The 26957-nt window shown below is 44.9% G+C and overlaps 1 protein-coding gene across 2 annotated transcripts in view; it reads right to left on the minus strand.

The window, feature by feature from the left end:
* Window positions 1–221: 221 nt before the first annotated feature.
* The window catches only part of LOC140390178 (polypeptide N-acetylgalactosaminyltransferase 5), an 85959-nt gene continuing 59223 nt past the window's right edge, over window positions 222–26957 (minus strand). For both annotated transcript variants that reach the window (XM_072475135.1, XM_072475126.1), the window contains 6 exons: window positions 23544–23663; window positions 22617–22734; window positions 13131–13466; window positions 11913–11993; window positions 1885–2043; window positions 222–932 (listed from right to left, as the gene is read on the minus strand). In XM_072475135.1, the coding sequence (XP_072331236.1) occupies window positions 792–932; window positions 1885–2043; window positions 11913–11993; window positions 13131–13466; window positions 22617–22734; window positions 23544–23663 (955 nt within the window). In that variant the 3' untranslated portion in view covers window positions 222–791. The remainder of the gene's footprint in view (window positions 933–1884; window positions 2044–11912; window positions 11994–13130; window positions 13467–22616; window positions 22735–23543; window positions 23664–26957) is intronic.

Below are 26957 nucleotides of genomic sequence, written 5' to 3' on the forward strand. Positions count from 1 at the left end.
TGGAGAATTCGGCAACCGGCGGAGGCGGGATTCACGCCAGCCCCCGGCGATTCTCCGACCCGGCGGGGGGTCGGAGAATCTCGCCCCAGATGTTTCTGTTAAATCGTGTCCAAGATGTACAAAGTTTACAGAATCACAGTTGATTAGCAAAGCTTTCTGGGAAAACCCTACTGTAAAACAATGCCCCAAAACACTTTAAGAAACAAATCTGTCACAGAAAATTACATTAAAAATATCATTTTATTCAGTTTTTTTAATCATTGGGAATGTTTTAATGAGTGAAGTAAAAATTGAAACTTGAAAGCCTAAAAATAAAATTACTTCAACTCCCCTATCTTGTCATTTGCATTTGAACAGTTAAAGCTTCCTTTATTTTTAGATATGAAAGAATAGTTTTAAAAAGACTCAACAAAGGGAAAATGTCCAAACTACATTAATTCACAGAAGATTTACATTTGTTACAATAAATTATTTTCCACAGTTTTCATAAAAGGATAGAAAAATACACCACATTAGCAGATGGAACAAAATAAGTTTTGAATTTTCTGCAGGTGTGGAAAAATATTTGTTCATGCCTGAATCCAAGTATTGCTTAACTCCGTGTTTCAGTTCTTTCAAGTACTCACCTGGAAATATGTGTTCCTAAAACTTATTTGCATGTTACGGCTCAATGTTCTTTGTTTAATGTTCACTGATCTGGGTGTCAATCCAACCAAACATTGTTTCAAACAACTGCAACCCTTTAAAAATGCTTGTGACACTCAAAACTAGTATCACCATTGTTATCTCCATCAATCTTCATAATAGTTGGTAAATTTCCATTTTTGGAGAGTGTTGGCTGGATCACAGGTGTTTATGATTAAGATTTTTCCAAATGGATTGCCTTCTAAACACAAAGGAAACTGAGAAATCTCCCAAAGAATATGATCTTTCTGCAAAATGAAAATACATAATAGTTAGCATGTCTTTAATAACTTGAATATTTTAACCATATTTTAACCAAACAACGTTTGCACCTTTAAAAATCGTAACCCTCTTCTCTTAAGTTATTACTTCTATGGCATAGGGGAAAAAACATTGAAGGAAATGGGAGAAAAGGAATTGATATGAAGCAACCCTTAAACCTCTTTGAAAGCTCCGACCCGGACAATAAAGGAGATGGAGGGCCATACTATATATTTTGGACTTTTATCTGATCTTTTAGAATCCATGAAAAAAGTGGCAACTTTTTCCTGGACAAGTGAGTCAATCTAGTCATACGAAACTAGAAAACTAGCCGATGCTGATGCAGCCCCAAAAAACTGATCTCATTTCACGATCACTGTAATTCAGCAGGTAACAACTTTAACTGCTGCCACAGCCCAGTTGATCATTTTTATTGTCGGGACAAAATCCAAAAGCACATAGAAGCACTTTGCAACTGTGATGAATTTAGAAGTTATTGAAGGAGACAAGTTCTGAAGGAGCAAAATTAATGTTGGGTGCTGTAGAAGCATGTTACCCTTGTCTCTCCTGCACATTGCTCTGCTGTCTGCCACCCTGCACCTCAAACTGGCAGTTTGGAGCAGGAAGTGCTTCTGACTTTCAAGTAAGATGGGTAGAATCTGCCCATTAATTAAAAAATATTTTCAAAAATAATCAAAACCAAAAAATACTGAGATTGGTTACAGTTGAATGGGTATGCTGGTGAATTAATGATAATTTTCATAATATAAAATTATTTTTAATGTAACCAATGAGAATCCTTCTTCTAGTATGGAGAGTTCACACAATAAACATGAATATATTATTTCATTTTGGTCAGGGATGAGGAAGCTGGGTTGGGAGAAAACAGTCAATTTTACATGGAAGACATGGAAAAACCCACCTTCAGTCGGTACTTACCAAAGTTGGTTCATCTATAAAGGACCGATGGAACCATCTTAGATTATTGTTTCTTTTATCACAGGGTTTCATCCCCAACCCCTGTTTCACATCCAATAAAGCTATGCACATGTCCATCTGTTTAATTAGTCTTAACCACGAATGACTAAAATGTTGGTTCTATGAAAAAAACATTTAAAACTTTTCTGATAAGAGGTACTTAAGCCACCCTTCCCAAATAATCTGAAGAATGATTCATCCTGGAAGTGACAAGACATTGAAAAAATTGGTTCAATTTCAAATTATTTCTCATACTTTCTCAATGAAAACCATTCAAGGTGTACTTCTTTGTGGTTGCAGGACATAAGCTGAATGCAATGAAATATCGCTACCAGCGCCAGAGACCCGGGTTTGATTCTGACCTCGGGTGACTGTGTGGAGTTTGCACGTTCTCACTGTGTCTGCATGGGTTTCCTCCAGGTGCTCTGATTTCCTCCCAAAAATGTGCAGGTTAGGTCATGCTAAATTGCTGCTAAGTGTCCAAAGGTTAGGTGGTTACAGGGATAGGGCTGAGGTAGGGTACTTTTCAAAGGGCTGGTGCAGACTTGATGAACCGAATGGCTTCCTTCTGAACTGTAGGAATTCTATGATTCAAACCATTCCCCTATAAAACGTATTGCAGAAGCCATTATGGGGCAATGGGATATAATAATCTTTATTAGTGTCACAAGTAGGCTTACATTAAAACTGCAATGAAATTACTGTGGAAATCTCCTAGTGGCCACACTCTGGCATTTGTTCGGGTACACGGAGGGAGAATTCAGAATGTCCAATTCACCTAACAAGCACGTCTTTCGGGACTTGTGGGAGGGAACCAGAGCGCCCAGAGGAAACCCACGCAGAAACGGGGGGGGGGGGGGGGGGGAAAGAGTGCAGACTCCACACAGACAGTGGCCCAAGCCAAGAATCGAACCTGGGTCCCTGGCGCTGTGAAGCATAAGTGCTAACTACTGTGCTACCGTGCCGCCCACATATGTGGCCAAATTGGCATTTCCCATTCCAAATATTGTGTTCTTATGGCTGACCTAACCTTTTAGTGATGTTTGTAATCAATGGAAAGGAAAATTGGACATTATTACTTTGAGGAATATCAATATAAAGCAGCAATTATATAATATTCAGTTCTATCACTGCGGAATAAGTTCTATCACTGCGGAATACCTGTGGAGAAGGTGAAAATGTGATGAGATTTCCCTCCTGTATCTCCCCATACTCCCTCCTAATCATTACTGCAGAATCTCCAACAAACCCACTTTATCTGGTTGAGAAAAGCATTTGTTCTTGTTTTTGAATTTTGGAGCATTTGAGAGGCAAAACTGACACTGACGGTATGCCTATTGCAAAATCCATTTTGGAATTTGTGAAATGACTGATCCGATTCCAAGTGCTATGTTTGCTGTGTTTTATTCTCTTCAACTAGTTTAAGTTACTGAATTCAAACTAAAGAGGCCAAACATTGATTGTTGTATAAATGAGATTATTTTAACTAGTGGCAGTGCCACACAAACTGGGCGCAGGAGTAGGCCTCTTTGGCAAACTGTAATAAAGTTCAGTAACTTAAACTAGTTGAAGAGAATAAAATAAACATGAAAGTAAAAGAACAAAAACAGAAAATGCTGGAAATACCCAATAGGTCTGGCAGCATCTGTTCAGAGAGAGACAAAGAGCGCGATTCAACGGGAACATTTCAAAGTCCGGTTTTGGGCACGTTTGGGGGCGAGGGGGTATTTTGTGACTGCTGAGTAGGTGAGATGACGGCCCATATTCAAAGGTACTCAGTCCCAAAAATTAGCCCCCACAAGATTCTCAACAATACTGGCTGCCTCGCTGTCTGATTCACCCGACTTGCGCCTCAGCAGCTCGCTACAAGGGGGAGCTGCTTTTAAGCACTCCCTCATCATTCACTCCAGGTCAACACAGAAGCATGGCAGCATGCAGACCTGCTCCTCGCTTTGGGGATGGCGACCTCACAAAGTTTCTCGACACTGTGGATGAGAGGGGGGGCCACCCTGTTCCCCTGCGGAGGTCGGAGGACCAGTAGCAGGGTCAGCAATGCTGCCTGGGAGGCAGTGGTAGTGGCTGTCAGTGCGGGCAGCAATGGTAAGATACCACCTTTCTCCTGCCTGCCATGCCACAAATTCCCAAACCACCCCCCCCCCCCCCCCCGAATTCACTGCCTGACACCGCGCATGCTTCCCACATCTGATCTTCGTTCTTGTTCCTCAGAACCCCCGGCACTCACCAGCACAATCCCTTCATGTCTAGGGGCAATGCCCACAAATGCCAACCTCTATAGACCCCCCTGACTCGTCAAGCGTACGGCTCACAATGCCCTCTCTTTGTCCCTGCCCATATTGAAGGGAAAGAGTCCCAGAGAACTGAGTCCTCACCCCTATGAGTAATGGGCCCTGGAAATCGTGGGGTTGACAAGGAGAGAGCAGTCACCGACAGCGAGGTTGATCTGCACCAGAGCGGTGAAGATCCACTGCCCTTTCATCCAGGTGACCTGTCTCAATTGAGTAGTTCATGTCAGACAGTGGTTCATGTCCTCCCTCTCACTGGCCACATGTCCATTGTTAGATTTAGATTTGTCACGTGTACCTCGGTACAGTGAAAAGTATTGTTCTGTGCACAGTTCAGGAAGATCATTCCATACATGAAAAAAACATAGGACATACGATAAATACACAATGCAAATACATGGACATAAGACATTAGGTGAAGCATACAGAGTATAGTGCTACAATAGTAGAGAAGATGCATAGAGAGATTGGTTCAGTCCATAAGAGGGTCATTCAGGTGTCTGGTAACAGTGAGGAAGAAGCTGTTTTTGAATCTGTTCATGCATGTTCGCAGACTTTTGTATCTTCTGCCCGATGGATAAGGTTGGAAGAGAGAATAACGTGGGTGGGAGGGGTCTTTGATTATGCTGCCTGCTTTCCCAAGGCACTGGGAGGTGTAGACAGAATGGACGGGAGGCAGGTTCGCGTGATGGACTGCACAGTTTTCACGACTCTCTAGTTTCTTATGGTCTTGGGCCGAGCAGTTGCCATAACAAACTGTGATGCAGCCAGAAAGGATACTTTCTATGGTGCATCTGTAAAAATTGGTAAGAGTCAATGTGGACATGCTGAATTTCCTTAGTTTCCTGAGGAAGTATAAGCGCTGTTGTGCTTTCTTGGTCATAGCATCGACGTGGTTGGACAAGGACAGATTGTTGGTGATGTGTACATATAGGAATTTTAAGCTATCAACCATCTCCACCTTGGCACTATTGATGCAGAAAGGGATGTGTACGACACTTGTCTCACAGGATCTCCGATGAGGCCAGGCCATGTAGAGATCTTCTCCCCCCCTGCCACCCAAGAGGAGAGCTCCGAGGAGACCACTGGTGAGACACACATCTAGATAGGAGACATTAGTGGACAGGCTTCTGGGCACAATCTGGTGAGCATCAAACAGTAGCTGATGCACAACAGGTGGAGCCAGGAGCATCCAGGGGTGACGGCTGGGTTCCAGGTGGATGCCGAGCCTCTGGTCAAGGTTCTCCCAGAGCTACTATAGGACTCAGCCTTGAGATTCAGGAGACGGTGACAGCAACATTCCAGCGACTGCTAGGCCGATTGATGCAAGTCGCAAAGGCTGCAGGCGCAAGAGATGGTGCCGACAATACATGGCACCAAGGCAAACACTGCTAGGGTGACGACCACAGTGGAAAACCTGGAGCACGACATCTGTGTCTTGAGTGGTGGTGTGCAAGGCATGGCTTAGTCTGTGATGACCATGGTTGAGGCCCTCGACATCATGTCCCAGTCACTGGGGGACGTGTACCAGACGCAGATGGACATTGCTGAGACACTGTAGAGCACGTACCAGACGCAGATGGACATTGCTGAGACACTGTAGAGCACGGCCCAGTCACTGAGGAACATCCCTGAGGGCTTCGACCATGATGCAGACAATGTGGGACTAGCAGTGCCAGATGACGGAGGCCTCTCGAGCTTCCTCCAGCTGTCCTTCGCCCCATGGAGTCACCCAGGGCCCTATGGGCACCATCAGGGAGGAGAAAGCGCTGGAGAGCAACCCGGGGGCTACTAACAAGGAGGCGGACTCCAGTTCTTTCGAATCAGCCCCTCCTGACACTGGCGCATTTCAAAGGCAGCAGATAGAACAGGGTGGCACGGTGACGCAAGAGGGCGTTCCCCAACGGCATCAAAGGCACCAGGGCGTGAAAGGTAGCAGGGTGCCTCCACCTCTGATTTGCATGGTGGTGGAGACACCTAGGCATAGCGCGAGACAACTGAAGATCAGGAGTGAGGAGCACTGAGAGGGCACTGGTGAGATCACTATGTGTAGCTAAGGGGAATGGAAAAATGTCACAGTAAAATGTTCACTTTTAAAACATATCATACCACATACATGTGACGTCTCTGCCCTTCCCCCTCCTACCCACTCCCTCCCTCCCTGGTCCTCCTTGCATGACAGATCCTTGCCCTCACTAAGCGTGGCGCAGCGTGGCGACTCGCTGCAAATTCTCTCACACAGATCCTCTTCTTACATCTCCTATAGCCGAACTAATCTCTTAAAACTTAATTCGAACATTAACACTATCACCAACCTTTCTCTTTTATCTTCACCCGATGCCTCTATGTATTTATATTGTGTATCTTGTGTTGCCCTATTACGTATTTTCTTTTCATGTACGAAATGACGGTTTGAGCTGCACGCAGAAAAATATTTTTCACTGTACCTTGTTTCACGTGACACTAAACAAATCCAATCTAAACCATCAGCCCCTCCTGGACTGCCTCCTCCTCAGGCGAGACCACATGTCCCTCTGTCTATTCCTCCTCCTCCTTCAGCAAGTCGCCCCGCTGCTGTGTCAGATTGTGGAGGGCACAGCAGACCACCACAAAGCGTGAGATCCTTTGCAGGGTGTACTCAAGGCACTGTCAGAGCGGTCAAGGCATCAGAACCGCATTTTCAGCAGGCTCAACGACAGCATGGGTGGCAACGTGGACCTCATTATAACGGGTCTCCGCCTTGGTCACAGGCCGCCGCACCAGCGTCATTAACCGTGGCCTCAACGGATATCCCTTGTCCTCCATGAGCCAACCTATCATCCTGGGATGCTCCTCGAAGACACAGGGGATCTTCGAATGCCCCAGGATGTAGCTGTCATGCACAATCCCGGGGTAGGGCACAGTAGGCAGCACTGCCGCTTCACAGCGCCAGCGTCTCAGGTTCGATTCCCGGCTTGGGTCACTGTCTGTCCAGAGTTGCACATTCTCTCAGTGTCTCCGTGGGTTTCCTCCGTTTGCTCCAGTTTCCCTCCACAAGGTCCTGAAGACATGCTGTTAGGTAATTTGGACATTCTGAATTCTCTCTGTGTGTACCTGAACAGGTGCTGGAATGTGGCGACTAGGGGATTTTCATAGTAACTTCATTGCAGTGTTAATGTAAGTTTACTTGTGACAATAAATATTATTATTATTATAGTGGGCAGGCATGCATGATCCTAAGGCAGTGGTTGCACATGTTCTGGACATTCAGGAAGTGGAACCCCTTCCTGTTTATATGGGACACTCCTTGATGCCCCGGTGATTACAGGGCGACATGCGTACCAGCGATTGCCTCCTGGGCCATCTCGGCAATGACTGCAAATCCTGCAGTCCAGGCATCTTAGTGGGACACTTGCTGCTGGAAAGTGTCATAATATAATAATAATAATCCCCCCGCCTCAGTAAAATGGAAATGGCTACCCACTTCCTCACTTCCCTATAGTAGCCATTGCGCCTGCTTCATGTTTTTGAAAAGGAGTTCCAAACAACGGCCAGATGACTTCCTGTCGGGGAATTTCCAGGAGGCCGCTGCATTCGACTTCAATCTCATCAATGAGATTGTAATCAATGCAAATGAGGGTTAATGATATTCTTGCCATTTTTGGGCATGATCCAGAACGGCCACGCCATCAGGGGCGGATCAGATGGATCGCAGAATGGATTCACACCGGGTCCGAATTTTGATTTTGCCCTCTCCCACTTTCAACCGGAACGCCTAGATCCACGCCAAGCGTAACATGATTGCTGAACCACGTCCAATGCTTCAGGTCGTGATCATTCATCAGAAAGGTCACAAGCTGAAAAGTTGACTGTTTTCCTCTCCACAGATGCTGTCACACAGAGTATGACCAGTTTCTATTTCAGATATTCAGCCTACACAGTATTTTGCTTGTAGATAAAAGTAGACTTCCGGTGACGGGGATGTGCTGAGCGGATGTATTAAAGGTGGCTCTTCTCCTGAGAATTTAGTTTTAGGCACTTTTGGAACATAGAACACAGACCATACAGTGCAGAAGGAGGCCATTCGGCCCATCGAGTCTGCACCAAACCACTTAAGCCCTCACTTCCACCACATCCCTGTAACCCAATAACCCCTCCTATCCTTTTTGGTCACTAAGGGCAATTTATCATGGCCAATCCACCTAACCTGCACGTCTTTGGACTGTGGGAGGAAACCGGAGCACCCGGAGGAAACCCACGCAGACACGGGGAGAACGTGCAGACTCCGCACAGTCAGTGACACAGCGGGGTATCGAACCTGGGACCCTGACGCTGTGAAGCCACAGTGCTAGCCACGTGTGCTACTGTGCTGCCCTGAAATTAACCAAAATTAACCCACCGGATCGCGGAAAAAACACTCCCTCATCCACTTCCAACTACAGCAAAATGAACTATGCCTAGCAGTAGCAGTGCCACGGTCCGAAAAGTGGCAAAAGGCAACTTGGAGAAATGAACAGAGGTGATTGCGAACACATGAGACAATGAAGACCCACCTACACCCAACAAAGAGAGAACGCCAGGCTGTGCACAGAGCTTCCCCTCGCCGGTGGGCGGGTGGAGAGAGTTTGTCACGAACAAAGTGCAAGAGCTCAAGGAGGCCATCAAGACTGATACGAGGGCAATGGTCAAGGTGGAAGTGGCATAGGCACTAATTGCCATGCTGGCGGCCTTGGACAAGGTGGAGAGACAGCTGGAGGCCCAGGGCAACACCATAAAGGAGCTGGAGAAGGCCTCAATGGACCAGAGTGACCGGATCATTGCACTGAAATCCGAGGAAGCAAGGTTGGTGGCAGCACAAGGACCTAAAAGGGAAAATTGTGGACCAGGAGACTAGGTCGAGGCAGCAGAACCTGCAGATAGTGGGCCTACCGGAGGGGACTCAGGGGAGGAACCCCAGGGAATACGTTGCCCAGATGCTGGGAAGAGACAGCTTCCTCAAGCCGCCAGAAATAGACAGGGCCCACAGATCAGTCTGGCCAAAGCCCAGGGCCAGCAAACAGACAACGGCCAAAATTGCCAAGCTGGGCAGGGGTGAGGACAGACATACCATTCATGCTGTGAGATGAGAGCTAGTGAGGTGGACATACTGCTCAGTAAGAGGGCAGTGTTTACTGCGAAAATTATAGGCCGGTTAGCCTTACTTCGGTTATTGGTAAGATTTTAGAGTCCATTATTGAAGATGAGATCGCGGAGTACTTGGAAGTGCATGATAAAATAGGACCGAGTCAGGCTTTATCAAAGGGAGGTCATGTCTGACAAATCTGTTAAGAGTTCTTTGGGGAGGTAACAAGGAAGTTAGACAAAGGAGAACCAGTGGACGTGATTATTTAGATTTCCAGAAGGCCTTTGACAAGGTGCCGCATAGGAGATTGTTAAATAAATTAAGAACCCATGGTGTTAAGGGTAAGATCCTGGCATGGATAGAGGATTGGCTGACTGGCAGAAAGCAGAGAGTGGGGATAAAGGGGTCTTTTCAGGATGGCAGCTGACGACTAGTGGTGTGCCTCAGGGGTCTGTGCTGGGACCACAAGTTTTCACAATATACATTAATGATCTAGAGGAAGGAACTGAAGGCACTGTTGCTAAGTTTGCAGATGATACAAAGATCTGTAGAGGGACAGGTAGTATTGAGGAAGCAGCTGGGCTGCATAAGGATTTGGACAAGCTAGGAGAGTGGACAAAGAAGTGGCAGATGGAATACAATGTGGAAAAGTGTGAGGTTATGCACTTTGGAAGGAGGAATGGAGGCATAGACTAGTTTCTAAATGGGGAAATACTTAGGAAGTCAGAAGCTTAAAGGGACTTGGGAGTCCTTGTTCATGATTCTCTTAAGGTTAACGTGCAGGTTCAGTCGGCAGTTAGGAAGGCAAATGCAATGTTAGTATTCATGTCGAGAGAGGTAGAATACAAGACCAGGGGTGTACTTCTGAGGCAGTATAAGGCTCTGGTCAGACCCCACTTGGAGTATTGTGAGCAGTTTTGGGCCCTGTATTTAAGGAAGGATCTGCTGGCCTTGGAAAGGATCCAGAAGAGGTTCACAAGAATGATCCCTGGAATGAAGAGCTTGTCATATGAGGAACAGTTGTGGTTCTGGGTCTGTACTCATTGGAGTTCAGAAAGATGAGAGGAGATTTTATTGAAACTTACAGGATACTGCGAGGCCTGGGTAGAGTGGACGTGGAGAGGATGTTTCCACTTGTCGTAAAAACTAGAACCAGAGGAGACAATCTCAGACTAAAGGGACAATCCTTTAAAATAAAGGTTAGGAGGAATTTCTTCAGCCAGAGGGTGGTGAATCTGTGGAACTCTTTTCCATAGAAGTTGTGGAGGCCAAATCACTGAGTGTCTTTAAGACAGAGATAGATAGGTTTTTGATTAATAAGGGGATCAGGGGTTATGGGGAGATGGCAGGAGAATGGGGATGAGAAAAATATCAGCCATAATTGAATGGCGGAGCAGACTTGATGGGCCGAGTGGTCTAATTCTGCTCATTTGTCTTATGGTCTTATATGTTGGTTGGCCAATAACAAGAAAATCCATGCCTTGACTGTGTTAAATGAACTGTCATCATTGCTTTCTGTCAAGAAATAACAAAGGTCTTTTTACAGCTGTAACGAGCATGGAAAATAATAATACGGGATATAGTAGATTATACTAAAACTACATAATGAAGTTAAAGGGAACATTTCACTTTCAACATGATTTGTTTTCCTGTTTTTTGAATTTTGAAATAAAATCCTTAGAATAGAGCTTCAGTTTCAACTTGCTTCAATCAAAATTTAACTGTAGGTATTTTTATTCAAATTCAATGGGTTCAGAACAAAGTCTAATACAGGAATCTAAAATGCTACCTAGTTTTATATCAAATAATTGTTAAAATTCTACTCACTTAAGCTGCAGGAGTCTTGACTATAAAAAAAGGTCTTATGGGCATAAAGATTTATAGAAAATCATTGGTGAAAGGTGAAGATTTCAGTAATCCGAATAGGGATAATACAATAAATGACAATGGGAATTATTTTGAGGTACAGGATAGATTTGACGGGCAATGTGCAGAACAATAAGGGCACCCGTCAATTGTCACCAGTAAGAGACTTAAAACCAATTTGCTCATTGGGTGTCATTTAGATTTAGCTGTGTGAGTTTTCTGTGTTTTTCTGGCATTGATCGACTTGCCAGTAGGTGGAGTAGGAAAGTTGGCAGCCTATTTAGGGAGCCAAATCATTAAAGAGCTAGGCTGATTGGGATGGGGACAGTGTAAAGTGGGGCATTATTATGTTTACCTAACTTCAAAGAATCCAGTATTTACATTACTACCAGCTTCTAGCATTCTCTTTGAGATGCTGGATTGACTATGTTCCACTTTATTGTTTTGCATGGATCTTGCACAGCATGGGCACCGTCGATTTATTCATGAAAATTGTATTGGGATTCTATGATAGAACTCCAAACTGCATAAAGTGACGAGGCCCTTGTCTGTTTCTGGAAGCTTTCGCCATTTACTTTAAGTTTTGTTCCAAAATGAGAGATGGCGCAAAAACAAAAGAAATATTGCAATATGTTTTCCAATGCAATTTTGTTCTTGCTGAAAATCAGAGTGATACAGAGACCAAAATTGGCCCCAATATAACCCAGTTATCGTCTTACCTTTTGCTTAATATCACAAACTTCAAATGAAAACGTGCCATTTTCAACAGCAAGACACTTTCTTGTTCCAACATTAAAAAGCTAGAAATTGATAACAATCATTAATTTAATGCAGAAAATGTTGCATTGTTAAGTACAGTTGACCTGTGGGCAAAATATTAAACAATCAATATCCACCTACCTATATTAACGACATTGAGAGCTACACTGAAATTGTCAACCTCTTAAAACAATAGTTGAAAGTGTGATAGCATGAAAATTATGTAAATTCCTTTGTTGAATAGCAGCCAATGGAACCTAACACAAACATGTTAATATATTTTAATACTAATATCATATTGTATGATTTCACATGGATAAAGTTTTAAATGGTTGAAACATACAGAGAATAAGGATTGACAGGAACAGGATCAAAAATGATAGATCCTGCATTTCCTGAGCAGAAATTAATGATGTGGCAAATAAATTTACTTCAAAATTACAGTAAATGTCAATATACTTGGTATGAAATTGCAGTGTGCCATAACTAAACAAATCTTAAACTATTTTCTTCAATTTAAAATGGATTTTTCTCGTGATATTGGAAGGCAACAATATGTTAACTTGACAATTGTTCTCTGTGCATGTCAATTAACGTATTTTCTATGGCAATCATGGAATGGTTACAGAACAGGTGGCTATTTAGCTGGCTCTCTACATGAGAAATTCACCTAGTCCCACTACCCTGCTTTTTTCCTGTGACTCTGCAAATTTTCTCTCTCCAGAAGAACATGGTGGTGTAGTGGTAATGTCACCGGACTAATAAATCGAAAGACGTAGGCTAATACTTTAGGACGCAAGTTCAATTCATAAATCTGGATTATAAAGCTAGTCTCAATAATGGTGACCATAACAACTATGATTAAATAGTGTAAAACTTGCCTGGTTCACTAATATCCTTTGGGAAAGGACATTCACTTCCTTACATGTGACTCCAGACTAGTGAAGCCCATATCCCATGAAAGGAGAAAAAAATAAGCGAATTGACCAAATCATTTTTGAAAGCCATGATTAAATTTGTTACCACCTTACGATCAGGCAGATCTTAACCACTATGATTGATAAAAAAAGTAATCAGAGAACATCAGGAAGTTAAATACACATCAAAGCTGCCATTAAATTCCCGGGCTCCTCTGACTGTTATTTCCTTAAAAACAATTCTTCTCCAAAATAACTTACCAAACCATCAGTTCTCACTAAAGATGTCTGGAAATCAGGGTAGACATTTTCTAAATACCATTTAAAGCTCTTACACTGGAGCTTTTTCCGGAGTTCCTTCTGCTTTCTTAAGTCTCCAATGTTAAATTCAATGTTATTTGTGTTAAGAAGGTGGTGGTAACCATGGCCATAAAAAACATCAACATATTCATCCAGCCAAACTTCTGCCACACGGGCCAGATTCCGCTCCACTGTTTTAATTCTGTTCTTTGGAAATGTGTATGGATTACCATCACGGAAAATATGGCCCACTCTTGAACATGGGATAATTTCAATTTCTCCTCCACACATCCAAACCTGTTCCATGAAAATAAAGAAAATATTTAAGAACATAAGAAATAGCAGCAGGGGTAGACTATTCAGTCCACTGAGCATGCTTCATCATTCAATAGGGTAATGACTGACCAGATACTCCAACATCACTTGCCTGCCTGTCCCCATATTCCTTGATTCACTGGGCAACAAAATATGTCCGAGTCTGAAATATACTCAATAAAAAAATATCCACATCTCTCTGAGCTGAATCCAAAGATTCACAACCTTTCTTGCAGAGAATTTCTAACTCATTACAGTCCTAAAATGATCAACCCCTCCTCATCCTGGCATAAACTCCTGGGTGGGATTTTCTACTCCTTATGGTGGGCATCATGGTGGCCGAGAGCGGAAAACATCGCAAGAGCAGGAAAATTGGTTTAAGGACACCGTAAAACCAGTTTACAATAGTGCTATCCAGACTGCAATGGCGGGTTGCTTTTCCCACCACTCAATGTTGGGGGCATGTTTTGAATATTATGAATACCTATTAAAAGGACTCCTCTTCAGTGTCTCCCCCCCCCACCCCATGTAATCATGAACCAAGGGAACCATGATATAGCTGCACCCTCATTGACCTTGAAGCTGGAGCCGATGGGGCAAAAGAGGGGATTGGGATCGGATGGACACTGCTGGAGTCACCTGGTTAATGACCTGCGGAGTGCAGCTGCTGATCCTCTTCCCCATGGGTGCTCGAATGCACCTGGCAGACTCCTTGAGGAGGAGGGGCTGAAGTGAAATTGAGCTGCCCAACCACCTCTCATGTAGTCAATGATGGATGCTACCAAGGGCTACAGTGAGGGAACACTGCTCCTGCAACAGTGCAGGACTGATGTTTCGCAGCAAGGTCTCCATCCACGACAGTCACCTGCCAGTGTCGATCTCTGTGCGTTGGCATGCCGACGCTATCGCCTTGAACTGAATGCGGATGGTCTCCATTGTTATGAAAACAAAGGTAGTTTTAATATTAGAAATAAGATATGAAGGCTACTGCTAATAGGGAATTGGCAATCGTGGTTATGTTAGCACTTCACTCAACCCAAGTGGATTCCAGTGGGTGGACATGCCATGTAGCATGAGGGAGGTACTGCCTAGCATCCAAATCAGATTGTGATGCCTGGACATGGTGCCTGAACACTGCAGAAGGCAACACCACACAAGCATCAGCCAATATCGAAACCAGGGGATGGGACACGCCACCAGGGACACTGCCGGAGGGTGGGGAGTGCAATGCTGTGAGGACCAGCTGCTGGTCCAGGTGATGTTATGAGCATGTGTTCGGGGAATAGGGTTTGCGGTCCGGTAAGGGGGACCCGCTGCGGCTGGGACTGCGTGGGCTGGCCGTTCCAGGGACCGGGGGGGGGGGGATCAATGGGCAAATGGACGGTCCCAGGATGGGAGCCACTGCTGTTTGTCAGTCTAACACCCTCTCCCAATGTCTTACAGATATTGAATGCTATGGCAGGGATTTTTGACCCAGCAGAACATGCCCTATTGGTGCTGCTGCTAGGCCTGGTGGGCAGACGTCGGAGATGGCAGCATCAGCAGATGCTCGAGACGGCAGCCCACGTGACAGGCTCTGCCCCACACCCCGAGGACCTGGCCGCCCACCAGGCTAGGGAGGGACCCAGAGGGGGAGTCCTGCAACAGCCCAAAGTGCGCAAGCGTCACTGGTCATTTGAATAGATAATGGACAGCGCGTGCTGCAGGAGGCTCCGCCTCAACAAGGAGACGGCGCGGAACCTGTGTCATGTTCTCGTTGATTTGGCGCCACATGGAGGAGGAGGACCCCCTCTCTCTGTGGCCAGCAAGGTCACCGCAGCCCTGACCTTTTATGCCTCAGGATACTCCCAGGACTAGAGCAGGCTACAGCCCACAGGTGTACCCGACAGGTCACAGGTGCCCTGTTAGCCCGGGTGGAAAACTACAAAATCTTTGACATGGGCCAAGCCCAACAGGATGCCCGGGCAGCAGGTTTCTCCGCCATCGTCAGGATGCCACAGGTCCAGGGGGTAGTGGATGACATACATGTTATCCTGCGCTCACTGGGCCATCTGGAAATGCCTTACGTTAACAGAAAGGGGTTCCAATCCCTGAACACACAGCTCGTTTAACACCACCACATGAAGATCATGCACGTGTGCGCACGCTTCTTGGGGAGCGCCCACGATAGCTATTAGTCGATAGCAGTCGGTCATCTCCGACCTATTTGAGGACAACCCCAGGATGGGCATGCCCAGCTGTACCGCCCTGGTCCGGATGCTGACTGTGAGATGCGGCCTCATCAGAGGGGTGGGACTTAGGGGATGGGTCCAGCTTGGCAGCCAGCACCCCCTCCGCCCGCTCGGTGCACATAGAGTCCTGGGTTTCACCTTGGGACAGAGGGGCAGCCAGGGCTCGAACCAGCTGCCCGTGTATCATCTGACTCTGTCAGCCCTGGTGGCTCTCCGACATCTGCACCGTTGTGTCGACACCCACGGCGATGCTCCTCAGTGACTGGGCCATGCTCTGCAGTGCCTTGGCAATGCCCAACTGCGACTGGGACAAGCTCCACAGCGCCTTGGCCATTACCATCTGATGAGCGGCACCTCATCAAGGTCAGCCTGGTACTGGGTAACAACCCCCAGCGAGTTGGACATTCTGCCGAGACCCCCAGCCATGGCCGTCACCGGTTGTGCAATGCCTCGGATACCCTTCACTAATGGTGCCGATGTCGTGCACCAGGCTCTCCACTGCGATCGCACACTAGCAGTGTTGGCCTCGGTGCCACACATTGCCGGCGACATCTCCTGCACCCATAGCCTCTGGGACTCCTCCAATTGGCTATAGATCTGCTGTAATGTCGCGGACATCTCCCTCTGAATGTCCTGACTGCATCCTAACGTCTCCATCGGATCCAGGAATATCCCTTCCATAGGCTCAGCATCAGGCTGGGACCCAGCAGACCTCGGACTGCTGTCTCGACTGGGGGTTTCTGTTTCCACCTGATGTACATCAGCAGCTCTGTGGTGCTCCCAGATTGTGCCCCAGAAGCCTGACCACAACGTTTCCCACCGAGGTGCTTGGAGGATGGGGTGACAGCTGTGACACCTCGATCGTGTCTTCCTCGAGTTTCCCTCCGGGGGTGGGCTCCTGCGAGGCTGGAGAGGGGCCCACCCGAGATGGGCTGGTGGCGTCAGCTGGAGGACTTGAGGGAGAATCGACATGTGGGCAATGAGAGAGATGGGTCAGTCAGCAAGGCAATAACTCACCCTCCGGGTGGGGCCTGGTGGTTCCTCACCTATGCAGCATTCACCAACGACCGCGTGGGTGACCGCCCTATCCGCGGCCATGATAGTCGCTCCACGGTCCACTCCTCGAAGGAGGGGAGGATTCTTAAGTCCGGCACCCCTCTGCCAGTCTGGGCCCTCCCCTGGCGATTGTGGGGGAGCTTTTCCACAGGACAGACAGAGAGGGAATTGACAGCAGAGAGACGGGGGTGTGAAGGAAGGGGGGGTGGTGGAAGTGTGGGGCGGATCGCATGGAGAGTTGGGGGTGGCTGGGAACCCGTGTGGGATGGAAAGGTCTCCAGGGGGAAGGGGGCGCGTTGATGTCTACTCACCCGTGCTGCCCGGTGTAGGTCGTTGACTATTATTCGGCACTCGAGGTCAGTCCTCCTGGTCACACTCCCAGAGTTACAGCTGCCACCACGTCGCCCAAGGCAGCACTGGCTAACCTGGGGCTCACCCTCAGGGACCCTCTGGGGAGCAGGTCATTTCTCCTGGCGACTAGCATCTGCATCGCCAAATCTTGGGGCCGGTCTCCTGGGCGCCATTGTTGCGAGCTGACTGGGGTTGGCTGAGCATGTGCTGCTCCACCTTGTTAGTGGGGGGCTGGGAGCGTGGTACCAGCGAATTGGCTGGTGAGCCTTCGTTTGCGGCAAGAAGCCCGTGGGGCCTTGTTAAGTGAACCAATTAACATTGAATAGCATTGCCGGCCTCACTGGGCCGAGCACCGGGAAGTTTGCGGCAGTTTCCGCTCACTACCACACTTAGAAATCTTTCCGGAGAATTGCGCCCATAGTTTTAAATGGGTGTAATTTAGCGTTTCTATGTCAGAAAGGGTGAATCTATAGTTAGATTCCTCCTGGACAAAGGTGTTGTATGTGTGTGGCATTTGGTTTCAATTCAACTGTTTTTCTATTGTGCTTTGAGATGTTACAATGTGAAGAATAAATAAAAGCTAGCAGAAGCACGAGTTCGTTGATTAGCAACCGAGGGCCCTTTTGAGGTAGGAAGGTTTTGAGTTTAGTCTTTAGCTGAATTAATTTTCAGTTTAAGATGGGACAAGGCACGAGTGAACATCTTTCAAGTTTGTCTCAACATACAATATACCTATTGGTCAGTCACCACTCCTGGGGTGAATTTTCATAGAATCCATAGATCCCAACAATGCAGGAGGCCATTCGCCCCTTGGGTCTACACCGGCCCTTGGAAAAAGCAGCTTAAGCCCACGCCTCCACCTCACACCCCGCAACACCACCCAACCTTTTTGGACACTCAAGGGCAATTTAGCATGGCCAATCCACCTGACCTGGACTATGGGAGGAAACTGGAGCACCCGGAGGAAATCCATGCAGACACGGGTGAAAGTGCAAACTCCACACAAACAGACTCCTGAAGCCTGAATTCGACCCGTGTCCCTGGAGCTGTGAGGCAGCAGTGCTAACCACTATGCCACTGTGAAGTATCCTTTCCTCACAGTTTTACAAATTTAAAAAAGTTGCTTGGGGTTCTTGTAGGGGTCCGTTCCAGTGTCCTATATAGAGGCAGGGTTAGAAAACAAGTAAAATGTTGTAACTATTAAATGTAAGCTATCTCTTTGTTGCGACTATGCTTAATTCTGTGTCTAAGTTAAAGTTTGTTTTACCATAAAGCTGTGTCCTGGTAGAATGTTGTCACTACTGTGGTGCAGTAAAATTTCCTCACAATTTTCCAAAGTTAAGTTAGGTTCTTGTCCGGAATTCCATTAAAAAACTGGGGTTCTCATTCTTTGACCCATAACAATTGGGTTCTAGTCCAGGATCTTCAAAAATTAGAGTTCTGGTCCTGACACAAAAAATGGTGGATGGGATACCAATCACGTGGGCTACTTTGTCAAACATTGAGTGTTGTTAGAACTGCACTCATCGAGGCAATTGGAGATTTTTCCATCACTTTCCTGGCTTGTGCCTTGTAGATGCTGGTTAGGTTTTTTGGGGAATCTGACTGAAAACCAGAGTATTTATACGGCCGGTTCAGTTTCTGTGTAACAGTGACCCTGTGGATGTTGATAGTGGAGGATTTAACACTTTCACAAAGTGCTGCCTTGATGTCAAGGGTAAACACTCTAACCTCACCTCTTGTATTCAGCTCTTTTATCTATATTTGGACCAATGATGTAATGGGGTCACAAGCCGAGTGGTTCAGTAGAGTAAACTTTGATTAGGCAACAATAATGACAATTCTCCCATAAAAAAGCCCATGATGGGCTATACATTCCAGGGTAAGCTAATGTCATTGAATCTCATGGGAAAATGGTTAATTTTCTCTTTCTGGAGATGGTCATTGCCTGGCTTTGTGTGGCACAAATATTACTTTCATTTATTTCTACTACTTATGTACTGTGTACGTTCCCTTGGCCGCAGAAAAATACTTTCCACTGTACTTCGGTACATGTGACAATAAATCAAATCAAAATCAAAATTGAATCATCAGCCCAAGCCTGGATAATGTCCTGGTCTTGTTGCAAATGGATATGGACTGCTTCAGTAGCAGAGGAGTCGCAAATGGTGCAGAACATTGTGCAAACATCAGCGAGCACCCCCCACTTCCATCATTGATAAAACAGCTGAAAATGGTTTGGTCTAGGACCCTCCCTAAGACCTCCTACAGCAATTCCTGAGACTGAAATGATTGACCTCCATCAACCACAATCATCTCCCTTTGTGCTAAGTATAACTCCAACCTGTAGAATGTTTGCCACCCGATTCCCACTGACTCCAGTTTTGCTAGGGTTCCTTGATGCCACACTTGGACAAGTGATGCCTTGATGTCAAGGGTAAGCACTCTAACCTCACCTCTTGTATAAACTTTGATGAGGCAGCAATAATGACAATTCTCCCATAGAAAAAGCCCATGATGGGCTATACGTTCCAGGGTAAGCTAACAGTTGGACAACATTTAAAGCTTTGACATTCACCTGATAAGGCAATGATATCTTCTCTGAGGCACAGCCACTTTGCCATTGGTGACCTACTGCTCAAATAAGCCTTTCTGAAAACCTGCCTTATATTTGTGTCTGGGTCACACAATCTGCCCCGGTCCTGCCTCTGAGCCCTCACTACTTTCAAAGTTGTCTGCCCCAACTTCTATTCTATCTGCCCCACAGACCAAAAACTGGAAGTTTGGGCAGTCCATTTTTAAAGGTCAAGCTCGCAAAGCTAGTAATTCTCTTGTCTCTGGGGCAGCTTTCCTGGAAAACATGCTGCGGTTGGAGGTGAAAACGCACCCTCGGTCTTTCTCAGATCCAAACTTTACCACTATGAGGTTTTTCTACTTACGTAGTCTTCTATGTACCCGAGTAACTTTGACTGACCAACAAAACAAATTACCATGTTTCCCAACAGTGTTATCAGCAAACTTAGATATACAACTCGCTCTTATTTTTTCACGTATAATGACGTGGGTAAAGTAAGACAACAATACTGGAGAACACCACCTTTCATAGCATGCCAATCAAAAAATGAATCTCATTATCTCTACTCTTGTGTACCTTCTTCCAATCAATTACCAACCCTTGTTACAAGATTACCTGTAATTCTACTGTCATAATAGGGAGATATTAAGAACATGGGCCCAGAAATGGCAATTTAGCAGGCAATTTAGGGGTTAGCCAGACTGAACAAAAGACTGCTAGTAGCAGACTCAGAGGGATACACACACATCCTGATTTACCTCTTCCTATTAAGTCTTAAACTTGTTAGTGGGAACAGACAGGAGGCCTCGGTTCAGCCAGGATAATCCACTCGAGATCCATTGTCATTCGGGACAACTTTGTTCAACCAGCCAACAGCCCAACAGAGTTTGATGACCTACTTGTTTGTTAATGCAAGGTTCGTTGCATATCAATGGCATTTCTTCTTTTGTATAAACAGGAGTGAGCAATCAGATAACGTAAGGGCAGCACGGTAGCACAAGTGGATAGCACTGTGACTTTCAAAGCGACAGGGTCCCAGGTTTGATTCCCAGCTGGGTCACTGTCTGTGCGGAGTCTGCACGTTCTCCCCATGTCTGCGTGGGTTTTCTCCGGGTGCTCCGGTTTCCTCCCACAGTCCAAAGACGTGCTGGTTAGGTGGATTGGCCATGATAAATTGCCCATAGTGACTAAAAAGGTTAGATGGGGATATTGGGTTGCGGGGATTGCGTGGAAGTGAGGGGTTAAGTCGGTCGGTGCAGACTCGATGGGCTGAATGGCCTCCTTCTGCACTGTATGTTCTATGTTCAAAGTAATGATAAGGGATTCAAGTCTGACCACCTCAGGGAAGAACCTTTGTTTGAGATGGTGGGTGGAACTTAGAGGAAGAGTTTTTTGAACAGTTACAGCAGAAGGCTACGAAGGCCACCCTGAGAGATCATGAAGGAAGCTGCTCCAGATAGACTTTTGAAAAAGGTTCTAAACAAACTTGACTTACAGCAGAGAACTGCTTCGTAAATACACGTATCATCTTTGCCTGTCTATGCAAGTGGAATGAGGCCTGTATGTTTATTGGACGTGTTGTTTAATTTGAACTAATGTGTTAAGGTTATGAAACTGAATGTAATCTGTTAGTGTTAGCTGAAGTAAACGTTTAAATATTGTTTTCTTTTCTTTTAATAAAGTTTGTTTATAAAATAACAAAGCCCTAGTTCTTATATTATCACTCCTGGGCTGAGTCAATCTTTCCACACTGCATTGAAACTTTATAAAGTTATGGCATCTGGTCCAGTCTCTTAACCTATGTTGAGAGCTGACCAGGTGTCCCGAACATTACAGTCTTATTTTGCTAATATGCTGTAATTACACCACCCCATCAGCATAGCAATTGTTTTGTGGCTTCCTTTGCTTAAATTAAAGTCTAGAGAAATTGATGATTCAACCCATTCCGCTTCTCTACTTTCCAAATTGTTGTACATTTTGCTATTTCACTGCATAATAGCAGAAATCAAATTGTACAAAAATATATTTCATTAAAAAAGACTGTAACCCTGCCGCTGACCACAACATTACCTCACTATTACACTGGAAGAGCAGCATAATTTATATGCTTAAGTTTCTAGAGCCATAACCTTCTGACTCAAAGATTGGCATCGTTAAACCAAACCAACAACAGTGAAAGTGTACTTTCACTTGGAAGATTCAGTGGACATTTGGAAGAACAATTTAGGATACATTATTGTACTTACCTTTGGTCGAGCATTTTTTAGTGTTATTTTAAATAAGTTAACATTATAAATGGCCAACATGCATGAAATGAAATCTGGTTAATGGAATTTTAGAAAAGTAAAAATATAACAGCCACTGCACTTTACTGATTTACCATGACTGTAGTATGTTTGAAAAGCTTTATTAAGATGTTTAAAACAAAATCCTGAATTCACACTTCTGTCGGTTATCAATTTATGCTTTTGAGGTGTCCTTTCATTCTTTAAATTGACTATTTGGGCCTTTTAACTGTGTTTAATTAATGAAGATATAATTTCAATTATCCATTCTTTTTGGCCAGTATGAGATTATTTTTGATGAAGGTCGATCATCATTATTACCAACTTACACTTAAATTAATATTTTGGAACATAACTGTCTCAAAGAAAATGCAGCTATGTAAGAAAAACTAATGGGGATTACTAATGATTTTCTGAATCTCAAAATACTTGAATATTCTCAAAATTTAAATACTTTGATGTAGCCAAATTATGGTACTCAAGTGCAGAAATTATTGTTACAGCTCATTTCCTGGTGAGTAAAAGCTTCAGTTGTCCTAAAATGTTAGAAAAATACTTTTAACTCTAAATAAAATTTTTAAGTTCAATAATACATGCATGTTTCTGACTTCTGGTGAAGGATTTTTATTGGTACCTTAAAAGATAGCTCCATGTTTTCTCCACCCCAGACTTCTAAGCCTGCATCGTAAGTACCCAGTTCATAAAAGTATTTCTTATCAATTGAAAATAATCCTCCTGCCATTATTGGACACCTAAAAGAAAAATCGGTATAGAGTTGAAGCAATATTACACATTTTATTGACTTTTTATTTTTGGACAATACAAAAATTAGAAAATGCTGCATTAACAAAGCAGCCATAGCTTCACCTGGAGAATATGCAAATAAACATGAAACCAGTACAAGTGGATGATTCGAACATTACTCACTCTCGAGGCACTTTCCAATAATTCCAAACTTTTGGTTAAAATTTGACTAGATGAAATTAATAGGTCACAGAAAAACAATGAAATAAAAGCAAAATACTGTGGATGTTGGAGAAAATAAAAGCAAAATACTGTGGATTCTGGAGATGTGAAATAAAAACAGAAAGTGCTGGAAAAACTTAACAGATGTGGCAGTATCAGTGAAGACAGAAACAGAGTTATGGCATTTGTCATATTTGTCCAATATGACTCTTTTTCGGAACCAGAAAACCCTGACCTAGATAAGAAACATATTGATAGAGTAGGGAACAGAAACAAGGAGCTGCTCAAAGAACAGAGCAGAAAACAATGGGAGATTGGCAAACGAGGGATAAACACAAAGTACCAAGCTGTGACCTTTCTCCTAGCTAAGCAAAGCTGAACAATAACTCATATTAGATAATGATTAAAATAGATAGGATTTATAGGATTCAGCAAGTTATAATGCGCCATAATCATGAAAGTAGATCTTCATTTTTTTTACTCTGGCTTTATCAAATAGCGCAAATAAGAAATTTTGAAGGGACGATTTCATAAATGCTTTATGGGGAATTGCAAAGATGGATTAACAATTATTATCTTTAATATGCTTATTTACCTTATTGGGTCCATTTCTTTTAGATTGTATTTTTTAATAATTTCATCAGGTATTGCCTTCCATTCAAAATTCATGGGCCAGGTAAATACTCCCCGGAGAAAACCAGTCACTCCTACATAGCTAAATTAGAAACAAAATTTAATTAGAACAAGCATTCTACATAGTTGAATGAAGAAATCAAAAGCGCAGCTATTTATTCCCTTAAATACAAAATAGCAAACTTTCATAAATGCAGAAAACTATTTTAGAAAAACAAATCAGACGTTCATAAATATTTTTGAATGATTCTATGCAGAACACAACAGCAAAAGCAGAAATTACTTTCATATGTCTGGCTTCAAGCAAGAATTTTGGTCTTTTGTGCTTATAAAAAGGTGTTTAAATCATTCTATTCGACTGAAACAGTCAGCACACTTTTATAATGCTGTGGTATGTGGAAGTACAATTCATGTGCAAAAACCAAATTTCATTGATTTAGATCTTAGTCGTCCTAAAGTTCCACACAATGAGTTGTATTAGGTTTGTATCAATGCACCAATAGTTGCTGATCCTATGGCCAGTTCAGATCCCTCCCTGAGAGAGTGTATTCCATGCAACATGCATGTGATATCTGGTAGCAGAGCTGGTTCAGAGCCTATCCTACATTTTATACTCTCCTCTATATCAGAAAACTTCTTAAGTTAGTTCAGACCTAACAGACTCCTTTCAAACTGTTGGCAACCCCTATCCAAGATATCTGAGCAGTTTGAAGTAGAATGGTATTTCTCTCCTTTGTTGCAACTCCAACAGTAGCACCTCCAAGATAACACCACCAAAAATGGAATATTTCCCCATATTCCTCCGTGTCATGATATTCAAACACACACATCATGATAGACACACCAACAGACAAATCAGAACACACAACACCACAACCAATGACAGAAAGATATAAAAGCACAGACATGACCCCCGGTGGTCAGTATTAGCTGCAGAGGAGAACCAGGACACATCTGTTGCCAAACACACTTAGGGAGACAGCACGTGCAGAGTATCCAGAACGAACTGTATTATAAGAGTTATAATAAAATAGAGTTGTACCACATACAACTGTGTTGGCTCATCTGTGCACCAGAGCACCCAACACCACATGGTACAGGAGTGGATCGATACCTGCCGGCATACCTCAGTGTACACAGACAACCAGCAGTGCCCAGGCATGATGTACGAGCTCCCGGTTCCGCAGCCGCTCCAGTGCCACGGCGACCTCCGCGAAAACTGGCGGCGATTCCGGCAAATGTTCGAATTGTTCCTGGTGGCAGCTGAACTCCAAGACCTGGATGATAGGGAAAAAATTGAATTTCTCCTCACCATCGCCGGTGCAAGGGCAAGAGAAATATTCAGAAGGTTCAGGTTCTTCAGGAGGCAGCAAAGGTACGATTACCAGGCAGTCCTGGGCAAATTCTCCAAGTACTGTGAAGAAAACGCAATCCAATCGGCACATAAAGGTAAGAAAAGCTGCAGTACTCACCTCGTGGCTGGGATCCCGGAGCCCGAATTCCCAGAGGCCGAAATCCCGGGCCTGAGAGAAGGCTGGGTCGAGGTCGGCGGCCATCTTGCTAAAGGTATCACGCTAGCACAGTTGCGCGAGCAGTGCGCAGAACCGGAAGTTTCGTTTGCGCGAGATGCTGCGCATGCGCAGTCCAGAAAACGGCCATCGGTAAAGGAACAGCGATCTGAGCATGCGCAGTCGCTTCCTACGTGCTACATACCGAGCGTCAGGATGTCAGAGGCCCCAGACTGCACCAATTTAAAAGGGAAACGTCCCAAATCCAATTTAAAAGGGAAACGTCCCAAATCAAAAAAACAAAAATCTGTAAAACAACCTTCCCTCACCTGGAATGACAGCACAGTGCCGCAAATTGACCCAGGAGATGAATTTGACCTCCGAAGAACCCTCCGACAAGCAGTTACCTACGCACAAGCCGATGATTCCGACCTTGAATACTTCGATGACGATCTTTACAGTGTTTCCGGACCTCGCGAGCCCAATGATAGCTCCGTGGTCCTATATGACTATGACTCGGACGAACCTTTCGTGTTGCACATTGGCGGCCCCCACATTGAATCCGACGCAGATGCGGATTCATTTTTTGGATTTGAGGATCTTCAATCCAGCAGATATGACGTTCCAACTTATCAGTACCGGATGATGCTGCAGCCTGACATTAACAGACAGGGAGCGGTGCAAGCACACGGAGAGTGCCCTGCTGCCACACAGAGCGTGGTCCACGTCCCGCTCAACGTTCCCGACTCTATGAAAGAAGACATGCAAGACTCCAGAGTGCAGTCCTCGCATGAACCAGAAGTGACTCCAGTGTCACAAGCTTCCACAGCAAGCTCGTGGACAGACTCCACAATTGCAGAAATGCAAGACTCCAGAGCGCAGTCCTTGCACGAACAAGAAGTGACTCCAGTGTCACAAGCCTCCACAGAGAGCTCGTGGACAGCCTCCACGATAGAAGCAACGCAAGACTCCAGAGCGCAGTCCTTGCACGAACAAGAAGTGACTCCAGTGTCACAAGCCTCCACAGAGAGCTCGTGGACAGCCTCCATGATAGAAGCAACGCAAGACTCCAGAGCGCAGTCCTTGCACGAACAAGAAGTGACTCCAGTGTCACAAGCCTCCACAGAGAGCTCGTGGACGGACTCCACGATGGAAGGAACGCAAGACTCCAGAGCGCAGTCCTTGCAGGAACAAGACCATGAGGGTCTAGCAACCTCTCCTGACCAACCAGCGGCAGACGATGCAAGTCTGCCATGCTCACGTGAACAGCAAGAAGGCTATAACAGCCTACCATGCTCCACTACACAGCAGCATGAACATGACGGTCTCTCATGCTACAATGAAGGGCACAGCGCTGAAGACTGTTCAAGCCCAACTGAAGACAAGCCAAAGGAATCGCCTCGTCCAAGCCAGAAGAAAAAAGGTTTATGCGCTGACCTTCAGGATCATTATAGCCGAACAGAGATTAATAATGCTGCACGGCCACAGAAGGATGCTGAGGATTTGCTAACAAAATTAATTGAATGTTTAACTTGCAAGGAGCAGACTGAGAATTGCCAGTGTTTTAGTACGGATCGAAAAAATGGACAAGACATTGATCCTCAGGCAATGGAAATAACACAACCTGAATCATATCTACAGCAGGGACAAATGTCTCCCTTCAACACAACACCGCAAAATCCCAACTTCGGAGACCAGCAGTTAGTCAGTAATGACTCTTCAAACCTTGAGGGGAACATTAATTGCATTGAACCTATACACGCTCCACTGATTATTGAGCAGAACATTGGAGCAAGAATCCTGAGGACACCGACATCGAGTAGCCAGATAACGAATTTAAAACCCACAGCAGTTTCAAGTGAACCAAG

This window comes from Scyliorhinus torazame, chromosome 2, assembly GCF_047496885.1.
Source record: "Scyliorhinus torazame isolate Kashiwa2021f chromosome 2, sScyTor2.1, whole genome shotgun sequence".
Taxonomy (NCBI): domain Eukaryota; kingdom Metazoa; phylum Chordata; class Chondrichthyes; order Carcharhiniformes; family Scyliorhinidae; genus Scyliorhinus; species Scyliorhinus torazame.